At 48.3% G+C, this 14,971-nt stretch overlaps 1 protein-coding gene across 1 annotated transcript in view; it reads right to left on the reverse strand.

Annotated features, from left to right (window-relative positions):
- Positions 1-392: 392 nt before the first annotated feature.
- The window catches only part of ABAT (4-aminobutyrate aminotransferase), an 88,319-nt gene continuing 73,740 nt past the window's right edge, over positions 393-14,971 (reverse strand). The window contains exons 10-16 of the mRNA XM_082858082.1: positions 14,096-14,159; positions 13,425-13,573; positions 9,662-9,799; positions 8,684-8,851; positions 7,299-7,445; positions 4,972-5,083; positions 393-3,630 (exon numbers count right to left, since the gene is read on the reverse strand). Coding sequence (XP_082714208.1) covers positions 3,509-3,630; positions 4,972-5,083; positions 7,299-7,445; positions 8,684-8,851; positions 9,662-9,799; positions 13,425-13,573; positions 14,096-14,159 — 900 coding nt within the window. The 3' untranslated portion in view covers positions 393-3,508. The remainder of the gene's footprint in view (positions 3,631-4,971; positions 5,084-7,298; positions 7,446-8,683; positions 8,852-9,661; positions 9,800-13,424; positions 13,574-14,095; positions 14,160-14,971) is intronic.

Here is a 14,971-nt window from a genome sequence, read left to right on the forward strand (position 1 = left end):
AATGCTGAACGCTGTAGAAGTCCCTGCTGCATCCTGCCTTCGTGCCTTCAGCTATAGCTGTCCTCTTGGTCTGGAATGCCTTCCACCCCTCCTCTGAGTCACTGGAGCAGTTCCCACTCAACCTTGAAGTTGAAACTCAGAGGCCTAACCTCCACCCTGACTTGGGCCTATCCTTTGTTCATGTACAATATCCTCCTGTATCCTGGTCCTTACGCTGGGTTGCTGTGACCTTTGCCCCACTGGAAGGTGAGCTGAGGGTAAGGACCACACCTTGTCCATCCCCATTACATGGCATGTCTTGGATGAACTCTGATGAACTGAATGGCCTCACCAGACTTCTCAGCCCAGGGCAGACTTAACGCAGGAAGAGAATTCCTCCAAGACATCCCTAAGAGGTGCTTAATCATAGGAGCTTCATAAGAACTTGTGAAAGAAGTCCTTACCAAAACCATTTCCAACCAAAAAGACCACATTTACTCTGATGTTTCCATTATAAATATTTTGTTTTTAATTTAAGAATACTGATTAACACAGGAAACAGACTGAGTTCATGGACTTGCGCATATGGTCATCAGTTACACTGTGACATGTTAATTTCTTTATCATTTATTGGCACTGTCAACAGAATACTGTAAACAAGATCACTTTGTATGCGTAAGTTGGCAAGGCTCCCTAGCTATGGTTTTCTACCATGAGCTGATATACAGATAGATATAGACAGGTATAGATATACAGATTATATTAACGTTGTGCACGATTTTGCATGGTTACTGAGTGTCAGTAAAAATTATTTAAAAAACACCCATTTATAATAAAAGTGAGGATGTGCTAAGATTTGCCATGACTGGACCTTGTTTTCTGTAAAAGTGATGAGATTTGCTGGCGACATTTACTAAACTCTATGGCACTAATGTGTGATGGATTCGTTTCCGGACCGTCGGCCACAGAAGTTCTTCTGCGTGGGCTCTGCCTGAGCCAGCACCCTGTCCTCTGGGCTCCCTATGTTTTCACCAACCTCTAGCAAGTTTCTTGAGCGCTGCTGAGAATGCTTTCCTTGAAATTCTCGCAGCTACACCTCCACTTCCAAAAGAGAACGTCTCAGGAACTCACTATGCCCTGAGTCAACGAGGACTGGCTGATAAATGGCTTAAAAAGTTTTATAAGTAACTTCCCTTGATAAGGAGTGAATAAGTCTGGAAATGACTTTCCAGATAAAAAAGATTTCATTTCTCTGTCAGTGCCCTGTGGGGAGAGAACAAAATACTGGAGCCACTCTCTCCACCCAAGAGAGCCAACGTTTCTGGTTGTGCCCTGGCTTAAAAACCTTTTGGACTCCAGCAATCTCATTGTATGTTTGGGTCCAATGCTAAAGTTCTCAGGAGAAAGCATACATGAATTATGGTTTGGTTTGCATTTTGCTTGTTTGTTAAATAAGGCCTTGAATCTTGGGATATTGCCTGTGGAATCTGGATCCCCAGTGAAAAGTGTGAGGCTGTGAACTCATGTGTCTTTGCATATGCTGTTCCCTTTCTGCAACACTCTTCCTTGTCTTGTCTACTTGGTGAACTCTTGTTCATCCTGCAAAATCCTGCTCAAATGTCACTTTCTCCTTGGAACCTCCTCTGACCCTTAGGTGGATTGGGCCACTCCCTCTGATTTCCTGATGTTCCTACACATACAACTATTATGGCATTAATTGCTGGTTTAAGATTCTGTTGTCCGCAGTGGGATGTGAGTCCCTTGAGAGCAGGGACTAGGTTTTATTTCACCTTTGTATGTCTGTCTAGTGCTTAGCACTGGGCCTGGGACAGAGCAGGTATTTAATGCAAGTTTCATGAATGAATGACTGGATAAATAAATGAATATACAAATGAGCGAAAGCTTGCAGAGAGGGAGGCTCCATTTAGTTGGCAGTGCGAATGCCCTTGGACACGGCAGAGCTCCTTAAAAGCAATGGATTAGCACTGAGTGCAGGAATGCAGGGTGAACCGGGATTCAGGGATTCCCCCTCGTCTGTTAAACACGTGACTGCCTTTCATTCTTGGCAAAAATAGGATGATGACCAAATCTGCTGAAAAGCAGAAGCAGAAAAAAACCAAACCACTTTGAGATCTTTGGATGGTTAGTTATTAAAAGAGAAAAGTGCTGAATTGAGAATCTTGATCTGCCCGGCTCCCAAAATAGTCAACCAAGGCACCAGGAGACCAAGTGGCTTCCTTTTGGACAGACTTCCTTCATCTACCCGCTAAACAACACTCATTGCTGGAGGACGACCAAATGCTCTTTTTAGGAGCATCTGAGGTCAAATCAGTTCCAAAATGGTCTCGCCTCCAGCAGAGACCCCCTTAGCCTCAGCCTTCATCCAATTAAGCCTCTAAGCATCACCTGCCTGGTCATCTCACAGTCACTCATGGCAGGAAAATCTCTGACTTGCAGGGGTAACGACAAGGAAGCCACCTTGCACCAACAGGCTACTTTTTCCTGCATGGAACTGTGGCGCCCTCAATTCATGATGCCTCCTGCAAGAAGACACCTAGTCCAGCTTTGATGTAGCAGCAAAGCCATTCCCGGGACGGCTCAGAAGTGGAGCAGAGGTGGATGAGCAGAGCTAGAGAAAGGGTCCCGGGGCGAGGGGTCCAAAGTCAGACCCTAGGTGCCGTGGGGACAGGAGGGGTCTCTGCTGCCCCAGGCCTGGGCTTACACTCCTGGGCATGTGTCCCTGGGATGATCAGGTGCAGCTTTCTTTCCACAGAGGTCTGGGCTGACGTTTAACGGGACGGAGGGAATTTGGGGAACGAGGGTGGTGAGTAAGACCTGTTGGCGATGCCACCCAGAGATTCTCCCAGGACGAAGCCCCATGAAGGCGAGAATTCACAGTTTGGAGAGGAATCCCCGGATGGATCGGGGGAGTGGCCCTACTCTTTAGGAAGCCAGCAGACCCCCTTCCCACACCCCCAAGCTCAATGCTGTGTCCCTACTCTCCTGCCTTAATATGCTCTGTCCTGCCCGTCACTGGACTGCGCATGGGACATGCTCAGAGCTTCGGGGCCTGGGTGCGAGGGGGAAGCATGTCTGTTTGCATAGGGCAGGGGGAGCCAGCATCCTCCCCGTTCAGAACGTGTCACTTGAGAGGGATGGAACCCAGGAGTCCCAGCCACCAGCCCCAGCAGCAGGTATCATTCCCCTGACTGGCTTCCAAAGGTATCGTTGGGGTCGAGGGTGGCAGATAACCTGGCCAGGACCCTCGGGGCCCAACCTAAGACTATGTCCAGGGCTCAAGCAGAATTTCTGGGCTTAAAACCAATGTGCGCCATTGGCTTTGCAGGGAGAGAGCAAACCAGCCCCTCCCCTCCCCCCAAGCCACGAAAAACATCCCCTCCCCACAAATAATCCTCCAGTTTATGCATTCACCTCTGATACTTTAAGTGAAAACATGAATTAGGCAAACTAATCAATTTGACAAGGGGTGAGATCAGGGCTTCCTCAGAGCGTGGAGGAAATGGCTTCTTTACTTGAAGTCGGCTAAGATGTCGCTGAAAATATTGAGGAACAGGTGTGCGTGGTGGTCCCTGAAGACCAGAGTGGGACGGAAGCGGATGGATTTGTCGCCGCAGCCCCCCAGCATCAGGCCTAAAAGGAGAGGCGGGGGTGGGTTAGGGGCTTGGGCTCGGAGTCACGGGCCGGGGAGCCGGGCGGGGTCACACACGGTGGCTACCCCATCCGTCCGAACCGTTCTGTCCTTCCTTGCAGCCACCCGTCCAGCCCTCCTTCCCATTCTCTCTCATCGCCCCGCTCAGCCACCCTTCTCTCCCCTCCCTCCCTTCCAACTTTGAAGGCCAGCTCTGCTGCCCCTGAGCTAGGCCTGCTGATTGAGAAATCCCGACACAAAGTCCTGGCCTTCCAGAAACTCGTGGTGTGGCAGGGAAAGAAAATAAGAAGTAAATTACACAAGTGTGGGCAGGTCAGCAGCGCTTATGAAGGATGGAATCTGAGTTTTGGTTTTTTTTTTGGGCCGCGCTTCGTGGCTTGCAGGATCTCAGTTCCCCAACCGGGGATCCAACCTGGGGCCCCGGCAGTGAGAGCGTGGCGTTCTAACCATTGGACCGCCAGGGAATTCTCGGAATCTGCTTCTTTTAAAGGGCGATTTCACCTTTGACTAGATGGGGCTCTTTGGCTGGGTTGTATAGCGTCTCTGAGACTCAGTTTTTTCATTCTCAAGAGGAGGTGAATTACCCCTGCCCTTCAGGGCTGCTGCAGGATTCTCTAAGATGGTCCAGGTGAAAGACACCAGCTTTGACACATAGTAGGCTCTCTGATCCGCCCCACTTAAAACTTCCATGGCTCCTTTAGCTCTTAGGAGAAAGTCCACAATCTCGAACCTCATCCCCAGGCTGACGTGAACCTGATTCACCCCTGCCACCCGTCTGTCCCTCGTTCCACTCCATGCATTTGTTTTCTCCCTCTGTATGCCCCATTCTGCCCAGCTAAAGGCACACATCCCTTCCCCTGCCTGGAATGCTCCTTCTCACCTTCTTCACCTGGCCAATCCCTATTCATCCGGCAAGATGTAGGGTAAAATGCCACTTCCTCAAGGAAGCCTTCCCTGATTTCCTGGACATTTTCCCCAGCTATTCGTTCTCTAACTCCTTTTCCTCTGTTCTAGGACTTATAACTGTAATAGATTGTTTATGGAATATTCTCTTTGATGTCACCCCTTCCTGCTAGACTGCAAGCTCCTTGAAGGAAGGGACCCTGGCTCTCCTGACCCTCTCCAGAGTTGGTACCTCTCACCTTCTGCTCACCTTCTTGGCGAATATCGTTGAATGAATAAATGTATAAGGAAAGCTCCCTGGTAACTTTCTCTTCTTTTGAGAAGGCAATTCAGACTATTTTTAGTCCTGTGAATCACCTTCCCCTCCCCCTCCCTCCGGGCCCCCCACCAGGAAATGTGGGTACCCCTGGCTGCCTTACCTTTGTTTCTGGCTATTGAAATGAGTTTATTCCGTATGGATTCATCTGGCGTGTCGAAGGAGCAGAAGGTGCCTCGTCCTCTCACTCTGCTGATGAGCTGGGGGTACCGGGCCTGCAGTGGGGACACAAGGCCAGCATCAAAGCCAAGGAAGGCAGCCATCAGCCCACGTGGACCTCATGGCCACTCAGGACAGGGGCGGCCTGCGTTTGTGAGAGCCTCAGAACAACAAGATCCCTGCCGAGCCCGGCCCTGGCGCGTCCCATACTCCAGCACCAACTGCAAGCAGGGTGCATCTGTCCCCCCAGGGGACATAAGTAAGCGCCTGACATTTCTCCTGCCACGCTGGTGACAGGGGAAGGAACATTGTGGCAGGAGGGAAGGGCCCAATACTTCCACCCTTCCCAGAGGCTTTTCCTACACCTACCCCTGCCCAGCCTCAGTCTAAATGCAAATCCAGCCCAAGAAAAGAAAAAGAAATTCCCCCTAGAGCTACAGCACAGTTAGAGGCTCTCAGCTATCTCAGCAGCCACACTTGCGCCTTGAGTCTGCAATCAGGTAGATCTGGGTTTAAAGTTCTCCATTCTCATCCAGAAAATGAGGAGAATTATAGTTTCCTAACTTCAAGTTGTTCTGGGTTAAGGGTGCCAGAAGAAAAACAGGACACCCGGTTAAATTTCAGATAAGCAACTTCTAATTTTTTAGTATAAATATGTCCCAAACATTGCATGGGATATACTTACGCTAAAAAGAAAAAAAATTAGTTGCCATCTTTCAAATTTAACCGGGTGTCCTGGCATCCCTACCTGGGAGAGGAAGACGGTGGTCCCTGAAGCTCCTGCCTCTGCCCTGTGACTGGAACCAAGTCCAGTGTCTGCCCTTCCCTCCTGGGCTTCAGACTTGTGAAATTTAAATTTAACTGCGGGGGGGACCTGCTTTTTTTCCCCCCTAAATGCAGCAATCCTATTCTGAGGATTAAATGAGATAAGGCACCTAACATAATGCTTGGCACAGAGCAAGTTCTCAATTAATGGAAATAATAATAAATAATAATAATAATTATTGTTATGTCCTTGATCACGTCAGAGAGGTAAACGCTGGCAAAGAACTTGGGCTTGGGAATTCCCTGGTGGTCCAGTGGTTAGGACTTGGCACTTTCACTGCCGGGGGCCTGGGTTCGATCCCTAGTTGGGGAACTAAGATCTCGTCAAAAAATAGAAAAAAAAAAAAAGAACATGGGCTTTGAAGGCTACAAGAATCAGGTTCAAACCCCAGTGCAAGCTGTGTAACTTTGGACAAGTTAATAACCCGCCACACCTCAGTTTCCTCATCTGTAAAATAAGGATCATAGTGGTGTCTACGCCCACAGCGTTACCGTTGGACTTAAGAGTGTATGAGATCCCCTATTACGGAACTTGGCAGGAGCAGGCTCTCAGTAAATGGAAGCTGTTATCACCACCATCCCTCCTCGCTTCGTCATCACCATCACCACCACCATCAGTGGATCTGCTCAGCTCACTGGTAACTGGGTGCTTCAAGGAAGGGCTCTTTGTATCCAGCCCTCAGGGGTTAGGGTCATCTCTCCTCCTAACTCCTGGGCTGGGCTGGCCAGTCCTGGAAACACTGGTTCCTCCCAGCAGCATCCCCCGTCCCCAAATCTAGGAGAGCGTGTCGGGCAGGGAGTAGACATAACAAAGACAAATAATTATAATAAAGAGCTCTACTGTCCAATGAGGTGGCCACACGTAGCTGTTGAAATGTGAGTCCAAATTGGAATGCACTGTAAGTAAGTACATACTGGATTTCAAAGACTTATTATGAGAAGAAGAATAAGAAATATTGAATTATTTTATATATTGGTGGCATGTTGAAATAATATTTTGGATATGATGGGTTAAGTAAAATATATTATTCAAATTAATTTCAGCTCCTTCTTTTTCACTTTTAGTATAGGTACTAGGACCTTTGAAGTTATGTGCATAGCTAGCAATCTATTCCCCTGGAGAGCACTGCTACGGAGTGATCAGGATGTAGAAGGTGGTCCAGAGGAGGGAATAGTGGGCAAATGGGTGGGAACGAGAGATGGGGAACATTGGGGAGGTTTCTCAAAGGAGGGATGCCTGAACTCAGTGTCAGCAGAAAACCGGGAGTTCAGGAACTGGGAACGGGGTTGGGACGGAGCGGTGGGAAGGCGTCCCCTACAGAAATGGCGCAGCCTATTCAGAATCGCTGGGGCAGCGGGTGAGATGCTATACTGAAGAGCTCAGCTGCTGCCCGCGGGGGCCGTGGGGAGCCGTGGACGGGGATCCGGGAGGGCCGGGCGGAGTACCTGGAGGTCCAGCAGTCCCGTGAGCAGGACCTTCCCAGCATGGGCCGCGTTATTCAGCAGGTCCTCCCGCTTGATGATGTTGATGACCTCAGCCAGCAGCAGGTTCTTGGACGGGTCCCCCAGCCACGTGTTGAAGATCCGGTAAGGCTGGAACAAGACACAGGGCATCAGAAGGGTTCCAGGCACACCCCAGACACACTCCTCCCCATTTAAGAGGAGAGAGACTAACCCAGCGAGTAGCTGCTAAGTGCTGGGAGGATATCGCATATGGGCTCACCAAAATCGCTCCGTAACAGCAACCCTGTAGGCAGGTACTACTGTTAGGGACACCAACTTGTCCAGGTCCTGGGAAATCCCTCAGTCCTGGGGAAACCGAGACGGTTGGCCCCTAATTACCGTAATCCTCATTTTATAAAGGAGGAAGCTGAGGTGCTGAGCGGTTGAGTGATTTGTCTGTGAAAATATGGCCCCTTAGGTGGTGGAGGGAGTGGATTGGTGGCAGTCTGACCCTCAAAGACCACCCGCTTTACTCCCCCTTCAGGGTGTCAATGCAGCCAACTAAAACACACTTCCCAGCCTCTCTTGCAGCTAGGAGTGGCCATGTGACCAGATCTTAGTCAAAAGTGGTAGAAACAGAAATGTTGTGGGATTTCTGGGAAGGCTGCTTAAAGACGAGAAGGGGGCCACTTTATCCTTCCCTCCTTTTTCTTTCCTACTGCGTCAAATTGAGACGGCGCTCCAGTAGCCATTTTGCATCATGAAGTGACCTTGAGGGTAGAAGCTACATGCAGGAATGGTGGAAGGAACGATCCTGGGCCCTTGATGACTCTGTGCATGTGTGTGTGTGTGTGTGTGTGTATGAGAATCCATACGTACAAGTGGCAGTACAGTAAAATGGTTTAGAGTATGAGCTCTGGGTTTAAATCTTGACTTTGTCACTTAACAGGCTGTGTAACCTTAGACAACTTACTTAACCTCTCTGTGCCTGATTCCTCATTAGCAAAACGGGAGAGAAAAATACCATCTACTTGGTTAGACTGTTGTAAGGATTAAAAGTACAAGAGGAATACTTAGAACTGGGCCAGGCACAGAGCAAATGCTCCATTCAGAGCAGCAGCTAATAACAATATTTTTGCTTGTGCACAAAGCAAAAAATTAGAAGCCTGACAATGGACTGCTATGAAGTCAGCCCTGCAGAGAGAGCTGGGGTAATCGTAATCATTGGCTTTAAATTAAATTGATAAGAACTAGGCTTTAGGAAACCTCTGTGACACATTAGGTATTCACTTGGTTCCTTGTTGGTGAGAAAGAAGCAGTAATGAGAAGTCGATGCCCCTTGCCCTGCCTCCCTCCCCTGCCCTGGACAGGAGCGGGTCCACACTCACAGCGTTGGGCCTCAACTCCTCCTTGTGGAAGAAGCCCCCGGTCATCATCTTCTTGCTGAAGGTCATCACGTCTGCTGGGTCATCCAAGCCCCAGTGCTCGTGGGCCCAGAACTTGCCGGTGCAGCCTCCGCCGGTCTGGACCTCATCCACCAAGAAGGCACAGCCGTGCTGCCGACATGGAATGAAGGAGAAATAAACACCCAGCGCAACTCGCCCACCTCGGACCCCCAAATCCAGCCCAAGAGCCACTGCTTTCTGAACCTCAAACCAAGCCTGTGTTCTTGGGCTGTGCAAAACCAAACTAAGGCTGCAGGAGGGCAGTTCCAGCAGGGCTGTGTCTGCACGTGGCCTCAAATTGCTCAGCCGGTACGAAACGGAACATCAAATGCTCCCTGAACCATCGGCTTCGGTCCCTGAGCAACTTGACGTGCTCAGAAGGAAGGGTGTCCCAACTGTAAGGCAGCCCCATTTCCCAAACTTCCGGTGCAGTGTCAGCTCTGCTCATCACCCGGACTATTATTTACTTAGCATTTGTGTTTAAATCAACTCGTGTCATGTCACCTTTATCCGTGAACTGACTGCTTGGACAGGCCAGTTATACGTGCAAGACACATTAAAATAGACATGATATTAACATGAAGTTTGTTCATTTGGCTTCTGTTCAGTGTGGACCACAATGGGCTGAAAGATGAGGTGGGATCCCTAGAAAGAAAAGGGAGGAGGCTTAGGCTTTCCCCAGCATGTTCTCGTGATTGGGAATGTCCCCGACTAGGACGGCAGGTTGGAGACTGACTTTGGAATAAGATTTTAGGGGAGAATCCCCCGTCCTGCCCTCACCCCCAACTTCTCTACCCATGAGGCCGACAGGCAGCCTCTGAACATCTGGAAGTTTACAAGGACCCCAGGCTAACCCTTTGCTCTGGAAAACCAACTGGAAATGGCCCATGGCCCCATCCAGCCCTGGCCCTGTGTGCTGACCTTCCTGGAGATGTCCCTCAGCTTCCGGAAGAAGTCGTCCGATGCGTGGTTGTCTCCACCCTCAGACTGGATGGGCTCCACTATGATCCCCGCCACCGTCTTCTTCTTCTTCCGGTATTTCACGATCAGGTCCTCCACCTGGATTCCAAAGGGGGACATGACAAGGATTCGTGGAGGCTCTTGGGCAGCCTCGGAGGATGGGCATGTGGGGTGCTGTGGACCCCTGGAATTTAAGTTGAAAATGTCATAGTGTCTTATCATTACATAGAATACACAATGGAGAAAAGACAATCTCTTCAGCAAGTGGTGCTTGGAAAGCTGTACAGCCACATGTAAATCAATGAAGTTAGAACACACCCTCACACCATACACAAAATAAACTCAAAATGGCTTAAAGACTTAAATATTCAATACAAGACACAGCACTATAAAACTCCTAGGAGAGAACATAGGCAGAACATTCTCTGACATAAACTGTAGCAATGTTTTCTTAGATCAGTCTCCCAAGGCAATAGAAATAAAAGCAAAAATAAACAAATGGGACCTAATCAAACTTATAAGCTTTTGCACAGCAAAGTAAACCATAAACAAAAGGAAAAGACAACCTACAGACTGGAAGAAAATATTTGCAAATGATGCGACTGATAAGGACTTAATTTCCAAAATATACAAACAGCTCATACAACTCAGTAACAAAAAAACAAACAACCCAATCAAGAAATGGACAGAAGACCTAACAGACATTTCTCCAAAGAAGACATACAGATGGCCAACAGACACATGAAAAGATGCTCAACATCACTAATTATTAGGGAAATGCAAATCAAAACTACTATGAGGTATCACCTCACACCAGTCAGAATGGCCATCATTAAAAAGTCTACAAATAACAAATGCTGGAGAGCGTGTGGAGAAAAGGGAACCCTCCTACACTGTTGGTGGGAATGTAAATTAGTGCAGCCACTATGGAGAACAGTATGGAGGTTCCTTAACAAAGTAAAAATAGAGTTACCATATGATCCAGCAATCCCACTCCTGGGCATATATCCAGAGAAAACTCTAATTTGAAAGATACATGCACCCCTATGTTTAGAGCAGCACTATTTACAATAGCCAAGAGGTGGAAGCAACCTAAATGTCCATTGACAGATGAATGGATAAAGAAGATGTGGTATTAATATACAATGGAATATTATTTAGCCATAAAAAAGAATGAAATAATGCCATTTGCAGTTACATAGATGGACCTAGAGATTATCATACTAAGTGAAGTAAGCCAGACAGAAAAAAACAAATGTCATATGATATCGCTTATATGTGGAATCTAAAAAACCATACAGGGACTTCCCTGGTGGTCCAGTGGTTAAGACTCTGCACTTCTACTGCAGGGGGCATGGGTTCGATCCCTGGTTGGGGAACTAAGATCCCGCATGCCACACGGTGTGGCCAAAAAAAAATGAAAAAAAAATACAGATGAACTTACTTACAAAACAGAATCAGACTCACAGACATAGAAAACAAACTTACGGGAAAGTGTGGGGAGGGAGGGATAAATTAGGAGTTTGGCATTAGCAGATACAAGCTACTATATATAAAACAGATAACCAACAAGGTCCTACTGTATAGCACAGGAAACTATATTCAATATCTTGTAATAATCCATAATAGAAAAGAATCTGAAAAAGAATATATATATACATATATATACACATATATATATGACTGAATCACTTTGCCACCGCAATGAGAAGCCCGCGCACCGCAAAAAAGAGTGCCCCCTGCTCGCCACAACTAGAGAAAAGCCCGCGTGCAGCAACGAAGACCCAACGCAGCCAAAAAATAAAAATAAAAATTTAACTTTTTTAAACTATTTTTTAAAATTGAAGTATAGTTAATTTACAATGTGTTAGTTTCTGGTGTACAGCAAAGTGACTCAGTTACATACACACACACACACACACACACACATATTCTTTTTCAGATTCTCCTCCATTATAGGTCATTATAAGAAAAAAATGTTTAACAGTTAACAGTGAGAAAAGCATCTTATTTTCCCCAAGAGGTTATATTTCTTGAACTCTTGCTCTAAAATGGGCATCTTCTTACAGATAATTAAAGACTAATAATTGTGATACTTGGGGCTTCCCTGGTGGTGCAGTGGTTAAGAATCCGCCTGCCAATGCAGGGGACACGGGCTCGACCCCTGGTCTGGGAAGATCCCACATGCCGTGGAGCAACTAAGCCCGTGCGCCACAACTACTGAGCCTGCGCTCTAGAGCACCCGAGCCACAACTACTGAGCCTGCGCACCTAGAGCCCACGCTCCGCAACAAGAGAAGCCACTGCAATGAGAAGCCCGTGCACCACGATGAAGAGTAGCCCCCGCTCACCGCAACTAAAGAAAGCCTGCGTGCAGCAAAGACCCAATGCAGCCAAAGATAAAAATAAATAAATAAATTTATAAAAAATAAAAAAAATAATTGTGATACTTTTTAAATAATTTCATAATTACACATAATTGAAAAAACCCAAACCATACACCTGGATAGAGTAACAAGTACAATCTTTCCCTGTTATGCAGAATTAAGGAAAAACCTTCTATTTGGATGATGCAGTTTTAGCCTCGGTCTCACCAGTTGCCCCAGGGAAGCTCTAAGATGCTTTTCTTTGCAATCAGTGTCATCTGCAATTTGTCATCATATAGCTATTTTCTTGCTTATTTGTCCAGTGCTGTGTTTCTGACTACCCTATACTCTCTGATAGGATGCAGGAAAGACGTGTGGCTAGCAAGCGCTTGGAATGTAGCTGGTCCAAACTGAGATGTGCTCTACGTGTAAAACACACACAGCGTTTCAAAGATCTAACACGAAAAAAAGACTATAAAAACATGTCATCAATGATTTTTAAATATTAATGACATGACACAATATTTTCGATACACTGGGTTCAATAAAATGTTATTAAAATTAATTTCACCCAATTATTTTTACTTTTAAAAAATGTAGTTACTAGAAAAGCTGTAGTGACATTTAGCTTGCCTCATTTTGCTTGGACTGCATCACCTTGTCTCTTTTATTTACCACTAAATACCCAGCGCCTAGCACCTTGCTTTACACCTAGTAGGTGTTAACTATTAATTAAAAAGAATGATGAGCTTGAGAGGCAAACCAGCCTTATGTGAGCTCAAATCCAAATCTGAAGAGTGATACCCATTCCCCGCCACCCCCCACCCTGCAACAGAATCCTTCCAATGTCTTACATGGAACCCCAATATATGGGACAGATCAAAGGGGGGCTGTTGTGGTTGAAGTGGAGGCACGGGGACCAGAGTTGCCCATCCTTAGTCCCTCCCCGCCCCCACTGCAACCTCCAGGGCTCCCAAAAAAGCCCCAGGATTCTGGAGAAGACTGACACACAGTGGACTACAGGATCCCATGGAATTGTTTTTCCTGTGAGCTGCCCTGTATTCTTTCCATCAATTCATTTTCTCTTACTCCAGAGGCAATGAAGCTTGTCCCCAAAGAAACTCACATGATACAGAAGTTGGTACCAGAAGCGGGGTGATGGAGGCTGGGTGGCAAAATCAATGTCTCAGTACCTTTCCTAACATGGAACATTGGGGCACGAAGCGCCCCCGTCCCTCCGTCCCACCCAGGGAGCGCCACGCGGGTCCCTGGATAAACTCTTTGTGTGTTCCTCTTCCCCGGGGCTAAGTCTTGGGGTGAGGGGTTGAGGGGGAGGGGAGGGGAGGACCTGGGGGTTACCTCTTCTAGACAACGGGCCTCTTCTTGTTGGTTCTCTTTCACAAACTCTTCCAGAGGATACTTCAGCCGTGGGAATGGTGCAATGGGCCAGTCGAAGGAAGGGATGTCGATCTTGTGAATAGCTTTGGAGTGCGTGGTCGCTAAGCAACCTAAGCCCAGCACAACAGAAGAGCAGAGGTTGGCTCAGGGAAGGAGGATGGATGGTCTCTGAGGAGGAGACGGGGCAGCCCAGGGAGGCCCGGTGCCTGCAGAACCCCAGTTCTGGGAACATCCTGAAGCTGAAGTGGCACCCATGTGTCTTAATCTGTGTGTGTCTGTGTGTGTGTCTGTGTGTGTGTGTGTGTGTGTGTGTGTGTGTGTGTGTGTGTGTGTGTGTGTGTGTCTTTGCTTTCTGATCTATCACAGACTAACACAGACTTTGAAGGAAGAGAGACAAGGACTGAAATCCTAGCTCGGCCACTGCATGGGCTTGGAATGTTCCTTCCCTTGCCCAGCCTCAGTTTCCACATCTGCAAAGTGGCAACAGCCATCCCCAGTCTCCAGGGAACGGTATGCAATCAATGAGACAATACGTGGAAGCCGCCAGCGTCAGATCAGAGGCAGCCGTCACTATTGTTGTTGTTGTTATTATTACTCTACCTGCCACCTTGGGATCTCACGGCCCTCCTTACCCATGGTCCTCCCATGGAAGGCACCCATGAAGGAGAGGATGCTGTAGTCGGGGCACCCGGGGGCCTGGAACCAAGAAACAGCCGTCAGTCAGGGTTGTGAGCTGGGGACCCACATGGTGGCCCCCACGAACCTCGAGGAGTACGAAAGTCTCAGGAGAACCGGGATCCCCTCTCAGGCAGAAGTTACAAACTGGACTCCAGAGGTCTGTATCCAGCCCACACGTGGTGTTTTCTGTTTGTTTTTTTTGTTTTTCTGTTTGTTTTTTATCAAGAGATTTTTATCAAGAGATCCTGAACCTCTGTCTTCTCACAAGTTCTGCACCACGTGGGCCCATTTTTCTCGGTCAAGCCTGAAGGTGGGCGGGCACGCTGGCCCTGGGCCCTCACCACCCACCTTTCTCCTTTCCATCACTGGCAGGCGTCCGCAGGCTTTTCAAACTCCCCTGCCTCAATCCCCCTGCCCCCCCCCCCCCGACTGCTCCCACAGCCCACAGATGGGCCAGGTGCTGGTGGTGGTACCTGCCTCCTGTGACCTGAGGTTGAGCTGGGCCCCACACAGGACACGCCCAGGCTTTGGATGAGGTCTGCTGGGCCAGAGCGGGAGGGTGGGACCCCCAGCTTTCCCTGTCCCCACAGGGCTGCCCCTGAGCTCAGGAGGGACTCATGAACCCCAGTCTTCTTCCAGCCCCAAGCAAATGGCACAGCAGCACTGCCTTCTGACCCTCCAGCTGGCAAGGGAATCAGACCTGCCTCCAGTGACTCAGGAGCCGTTGGGGACACGGCAGAGGCCACCTTGGGGGCCCCTGAGTCTCTGGGAGGTTGTATGGCATTTTCTCAGGCCGGCTGATCTCCACTGGGTCCCTGAGACCCCCGGGA

Source organism: Leucopleurus acutus (assembly GCF_964270905.1).
Source record: "Leucopleurus acutus genome assembly, chromosome: 16".
Classification (NCBI taxonomy): Eukaryota; Metazoa; Chordata; class Mammalia; order Artiodactyla; family Delphinidae; genus Leucopleurus; species Leucopleurus acutus.